The 6,473-nt window shown below is 56.6% G+C and overlaps 1 protein-coding gene across 2 annotated transcripts in view; it reads right to left on the bottom strand.

Annotated features, from left to right (window-relative positions):
* Positions 1-6,473, bottom strand: part of LOC113204092 (polypyrimidine tract-binding protein 1) — an 80,243-nt gene that overhangs the window by 43,491 nt on the left and 30,279 nt on the right. For both annotated transcript variants that reach the window (XM_052271247.1, XM_052271246.1), the window contains exon 3: positions 5,061-5,207. In XM_052271247.1, the coding sequence (XP_052127207.1) occupies positions 5,061-5,207 (147 nt within the window). The remainder of the gene's footprint in view (positions 1-5,060; positions 5,208-6,473) is intronic.

Below are 6,473 nucleotides of genomic sequence, written 5' to 3'. Positions count from 1 at the left end.
AGAGAGAGAGAGAGAGAGAGAGAGAGAGAGAGAGAGAAGCGGGAGATATCAGGTGAAAAAGAGAGAAGGTGCGGCAGAGAGCGAGCGAGAGCAAGATAGGGACGAAGAGGGGGAAAGGGGAGGGGTGGCTGACTGTCAATAACGAGAGCTATAGCCCGCGCCCCGCCACGCCGCGCCCCCTTAAGCCCCCGTTAACTGGTTTAATCCACCGCCGCGCGTACCGTTCCGATCCAAGGGCCGCCGCTTGGCCCCGCACCCTCCTCCTTCAGATCATCCCCCTCGTCCCCCCGTCGCGGTGAGGGCGCGCGGGGACGGCAGGAGGAAAAGTAGGGCGAGTGGAACGAACAGCCTCCTCCGTGCGCCAAGGTGACTCGCTCCGATCAAAACCGCCATTTCATCTTATTCGAAGCCAAGCCAAGCCAAGCCAAGGGGCGCGGAGAAAAGAGATGTTCCTCAATCTGTGTGTAGGTAAAAGGTAAAAGAAAGGGTATAACCACCACAAACCACACTGCTCTCCACAAATTGTCCGCCTTTTCAGAGCAAATTGCCCACGTTTAATAAGATGGTTCATCATGAGCTAACCTGCGACAGCTGCCACCATCGTTCCCGCACTCCCTTACCCCCTAAAACCGCGCATGGACAGCCGGGCGGCGACCAAAGCGAGCGTCTCTCGCGCGGTGCGCCGGCGGCTCACCGGAAATTATCCTCCGCAGTCTTCCCTTTTCCCTTCTCTTTCGACCATTTTTTTTAGAAATAATAACGAAAAAAAAAAAAAAAAAGATGAGTAAGAGAGAGAGAGAGAGAGAGGGATGGAGGGGGATGCCGCCCACCCGGAGCTCCGCGCGACGGGACCAGCGCCGCGACAATGAAAAGACGACACCGCGACGGGACGGCCGATCCGAGAGGGGGACCTCGCCTCACCTCACCTCATTTGCATAAGTGCAAGAAGAGAGATGGGGAGACAGAGAGAGACGAGGGGTGATGGAAAAAAAGAGAGTGGGAAAGAAGAAAACGGGAGAGGAGCGCGGCGGCGGCCACATTATTCGCCAGCTTATTGCGGTTCGGTGTCGGGCGGGCGCAGACCGACGTGACGGCCGGGACGACATTCATCTTGAAGTCCATCGGGAGGGTCCCCGGGACGAGTTTCTTAACGTCTCACACTTCGAGGCGTATTTCACTTCGTACACTTGTTGGGCTACAGGTGTGCAAAATTTCAGGGAAAATTCACACATTTACTTGTACATGAATTAAAAGTCACACACGGGTATCTGCCACACTATAACATGTTAAAGTGTAATTTTATACAATTTTAAATTGCAATTTTACAACACACACATCAGGTAGATTTTCCCTGAAACCTAAACAAGTATTTCTGGCAGCGTGCAGTGCTGCTACGGTGAGAGCATCAAGCTCAAAGTTCAGGTAAGAGAAGTTCCACGTGCGGACCTCATTACGTTGCGATGCGCGTGCGCACGAGACCAATCACTCCCGGGCATCGCATCGCCAGAGCGCACTCACCTGTTTGCAGCTCGTAACGGAGCATCCCTTACCCTCCGCTCCCCTACCCCGCCCCCTGCACAGCCACAGCCCCGTACCCCGTTCCGTTTTCCGATCCGGGGCGCGGCGGAATCGTTTAGTATTCATAAGATGATAGGCTACGCACTTTGAAAGTAATAAAGGACGCTCGCTCGCTTGCTTTGCTCGGCCGCCGCAAGTTTCTCCAAGCAAGGGAGAGAGAGGGAGGGAGAGCGGATGAGTGAGTGAGAGAGATACAAGTTCTCGCTTTTATGGACGAGATATTGGCGACGCTGCGGTGGATGACGCGGGCGTGGCGTTGCCGGATCAGAAGCGACAGACGAGCTTCCTGTCCGCGACAGGCCAACTCCCCTCTCCCCTCTCTCTCCCTAACCCCCTTCTATTGGGAAATACCCCAGCAAAGAAATATAAAAGAAAAAAAAACAAGAGTAAAGGCAAAGCGCTATGATGGCTCTCATCGCTCTCTCACAGGGATGAAAATATCTGACAAGCTAAGAAAATGGATTATGTAAAATAAAGCCAGGGCGATCTTCGCGTTTCTTTTACCGCAGTGTATAGTCCCCCACCACTTTAACATTTTGAGCACAAATTTCACGTAGAGGTTCCACAGGCAGGCGCGAGGGTAACGGCTCTCGCGCTTTGAGAGCAGTAGAGATGAGCGAAAAGGCCGGTTCGAATCCAAAGGAAGCGGGAAAAACGGATTTGAAACGTTATTGCACCAAAATATAGAGTTTGTTAAAATTATGTTTTCGATAAATCATCGGCTGATGCGAACTAAAGTAAGAAGCGACGTAGTGGTCGGTGCGGTGCGATGCCAATCCAGAGCGAGGCTACGATGCACGGGGCTGAATTGTCAATAATTGGTTTACGTTACGCAAAGGCGAAACGAAAACCTGGAGTAGTACGACGGTCTAGACGCCCCAGGCAACACTTAAGACATTAATTAATCTTCAAGCAAGACGAGCAAACCACGAAAAACAAACTGTACCTCACCATCGACTACTTGGAGAGAGCAAGAGTGGTCTGTCGTAAATTTACAACACATTTTGTAAAAAGTAAATTACTAACGAGAACATGTCGTGAATTTACAAGGATATATATTTTTCGAAGTGTTCCTCCCTTTCGTGGCGTGGTGCTGCGCCCCCAAAGCCAGCACGCGGCGGCGGCGGCCCAGACAAATCCACGGCGCCGCCCGGCACACAACGGTAACGCGGGGATTCATCGGGAAAACGCATGCGGCGGCCAGACAAGAAGAACAAAATAAGTTATTCACCTCATGGAAGTCAGATTTGGCCGCCGGAGCCGCGGCACACCAGGGCACGCCCATGTGCGCATGCCAGCGGAGGGATAACAATGATATACACGCCGCGCTCGCGCCGTGCGGAGCAACGCCTCCCAGGTACACACGGCGGCCTCGCGATCACTCTGCAAAGAGCGGGATAAAGGAAACTCGCTAACTCGCGGATGGACCCGAAAAATTGTCAACATTTTTGCTTTTATTTGTCTGCCGCCCCACTATTTTTCTTGTGTCGCTTCGGTTCAATAGGACATACTCGCTTTGCCGAGAATGATAATTTATCGGGCAACTAAGTTGGGGACAATATCCGCGCGTCGTAGGAGAGTCGCGCAGCCTGGCTGGCAGGCGAGGGGGATGAGAGCGAGTAGAGAAAAGGGGAGGGGACCGACGGGGGAGCGCCACCTGCTGCTGGGACCAGAGATTGGAAAGATACACAGTATTTCTTCCTGCTCCCACCCTTATCTAACCAACCGAAACCCCGCCGCGAGGGGTGGCTGCTGCTGCTGTTGCTGTTGCTTGTGACTCGCGCGACGACGAGATGCACGTTTTTCTCGGAATAGCCGGTGTGCAGTTGGTGGGTGTGTGCACTGAGGAGCAAGAGCTGTAAAAAAAGGGGGGGGGGATCTAAAGACACCGCCCTACGAAGCCCCCCACCCCCCGAGGACGACTCCCGCCTGGAGGGTCGCGCAGGGAGGGATGAAGGAGGGATCGCGCTCCTGGCCCGGGCCCGGACAGCCTCATCCCTCCCGCGGCGCTGACATCACGTTCAGGCCGTGTTTGTCTGGAGCCTCCAGCGGCGGCGGCCTCCAGCGGCCCTCCGGTGGCCCTCCGGCAGCCTGCGGGCCCGAGGGCTTTGCCGAGCAAAGCGCACCCACTCCAGGCCATCGGAACGCAAGGGGAAGAGGAAAAGCGCGCGGCTCGCGGATTGGCAATGGCAAACGCACTGTCAAAACACCACCGCACCGAGCGGAAAACGACGTCTAAGTAAACCGGCACGGATACTATTTCACGGTAATCTAACTGAATTTAGCCCGCTTATCTCTAGATGGATCGTTACCGCATAGTGACAGGGCGGTCCTCGCTCGGCCTTCGCCCAGAGCAGGGCGGCGCGCGGCGGCGGCACGCCCGGCCCGGGCGAAAACAATATTATTTCGGCGGAAACTCAATTAAACCCTTCCCTGCGGGGCATTCCGAAAAGCGACCTACGCCATGCTCAAAAATGAGACGGGGAGGATGGGCACGACTACAACCTGCGCCACTCCGTCGCACAGCAGCAGACCGTCGCCTACAGAGGCAGTGGAGCAGCAGCAGCAGCCAGCGACCTTTCCTTCAGGTCCGGCGCTTTTACTCCGACCGGCGGGGTGTAAAGCGGGCGCGAGCCCCTGGAGAGAGCGAGCGCGAAGGAAAAAGCTGGACTCCAGCGGGCTGGGCCTGGACCGGGGGCCTGGGCCCGGGCAGTATATCACAAGCGTCTTTTCGCACTCAGGGGGCCCGGCCCGCCTGACCGGCGGCTGCTGCCTTTTCATCCCGGCCCTGCCGGGGCCCCCTATGGTCAAGTTAACGGAATTTACGATTCCAGGTGCGAGCGGGAGGGGCGGGGAGGGCGGGTCGAAAGAGGGGGAGGGGCAGCGGGGCCCGGGCGGTCAAAGCCGATGATTTATGGGTCCGGATTGAGAGGGTGGATGCGGCCGGGTCTCGGCCAGATGCCCCCTTCCCTTTCGCTTCCCCAACCCCGCGCGCCCCCCACAAGGCGGCGGCAGCGGCAGAAGCTAGGGGCTACCAACCTGCTGCTCCATCATTCTACAAGTACTGTATCTAGGCGAAGCGGATGGGGCTGACCCAGTGCTCTGAAAAGCACCCCGGAGGGTGCGTTGTGGCAGGAGGCGGGGAGATGGGGGTGTACAGCCGCAGAGAGAGCGGAAGATGGGAGGGGGTTGTGGTAGAGAGGGAAGGATGGGGGGCAGGGGAGGGGAGAGGCTGTAATGGATTCTTTCTGCGCGCAGCGGCGCGGCGTGTGACAATCATAATCCCCGTCGTCAACCGGGTGGGATCGGCGCGTGTCGCCGGGGGATACGGCAGCCGACAGCCCGCCGACGGGGCGGGAAGCGCTGTGGCAGCGCGGTACACGGTCGCGACGCGCGCCCCACTCTTTCAGCCAGGTGTCACAAGTTTCTGCTTTTCGCACAGGGAGCAGCAGCAGCAGGAGTTCAACGACGCCGCAACTTACCGCGTTGCTGTGGGTCTGGTCGGTCTTGAGCTCGCGGTGGTTTGAGAACTGAACGTAGACGGCGCGGCCGCGCAGCTGGGCAACGCATGTGGTGAAGTACTGCACCATGGTGGAGGCGGCTGTCTCGTCGGCCATCTCGAGGAACGCCTGAAAAACAAGAAAACAGAAATAAATAAATTACAAAGAGAAATAGCGTTTACAAATTTTCGGAATCAGGAATTGGGGATTTCAAAATTAAACACAAAATGAAAAAAATACACATAGTTGACATTTTTCATTAAAAAGAAAAACGAAATGAAAATAAAAACAATTGCGATCTTTCCGGGTCTTCGAAAGCCATGCGCATCCAATATCCGGCTGGCTGGCTCTGAAATACGGCCAATTAGTCGAGCCAGTCGATTGGTTATGACACGCAGGGGGAGGAGGGACGGGGCGGCGGCCGCAGCCAGGTGCGTCGCGCGCGCAAACCAATAAATTCAGTGAAATATGTAATCAAAATCCCCCGTCCCGCCACACACCCCTCTTCACTGCTCATCGGTCAACACACAGGCAGGTCGCAGAGTTTCCCTCTTTCAGTTTGTTGTAAAAAAACAAACAAACAAACAAAAAAAACATATATATTTTGTTACCGCGTAGTCGTTGGTAAAAGATAAATACTCGCGGGAATGTATAAAGAGACAAAAGGCCAAACAGCAGGCGGCGCCCCTAGCAGCAGCCGCAGCAGCAGCGTGGAGGTGCGGGGGCGCGGGCCGCGATAGCGGGACACGTTAGACAATCCGCGCTGTCCAAACACTTCACCACACAATCTGCGCACGCGAAGCCCCCCGCCGAGATATAGAGCGAGGGCGGCAGGGGAGGAGAAAAAGGCCCGCGCCGGCATGGAACAGCCCCCGCCGCCCCCGCCCCGCCCGCACACAACACATTCAATGCGCCCGAGGCGCACAATAATTCTATCTCAAATCCACCGGGGCTTGGGAACTCTGTTGGAAAACCGATGGCAGCAGGAAATGGGCAGGGGAGGGGCGGGGAGGGGCGGAAACATGAAAAGGGCAGCGGAAGCAGAAATAAAACAACAACGCACGGTATAGAATGGGCTCCCGCCATGCAGCGGGTGGGTGCGGCGGCGGGGTCGCTTATTAGGCGGCAGCTATCTGCCGCTGTACACATGCACACGATCCCCCCGACAACAGTGAGCAGGTCGGGGCCGCCGGGCCTCCAGGACGCAGACAGACGGCACCCCCGATCATATTCTAAACGAGATATGCATCGTAATTGGACGCAGCAGCAACAGCTCTGCCCGCGGGCCGGGACCCCTCCATTATTTCCACCGGCTTCACTCGAAACGGCTGCGTCTGGCGATCGGGCCAACAAAGAGGGGCGCCATCCGCCCCCTCCTCCAGCCGAGGGGGGGGG

The sequence above is a fragment of the Frankliniella occidentalis genome, unplaced genomic scaffold (assembly GCF_000697945.3).
Source record: "Frankliniella occidentalis isolate FOCC.00 unplaced genomic scaffold, Focc_3.1 Scaffold156, whole genome shotgun sequence".
In the NCBI taxonomy this organism is placed as follows: domain Eukaryota; kingdom Metazoa; phylum Arthropoda; class Insecta; order Thysanoptera; family Thripidae; genus Frankliniella; species Frankliniella occidentalis.
The sequence above is the reverse complement of the archived record's forward strand: the minus strand, read 5'-3'. Positions and strand labels throughout refer to the sequence as shown.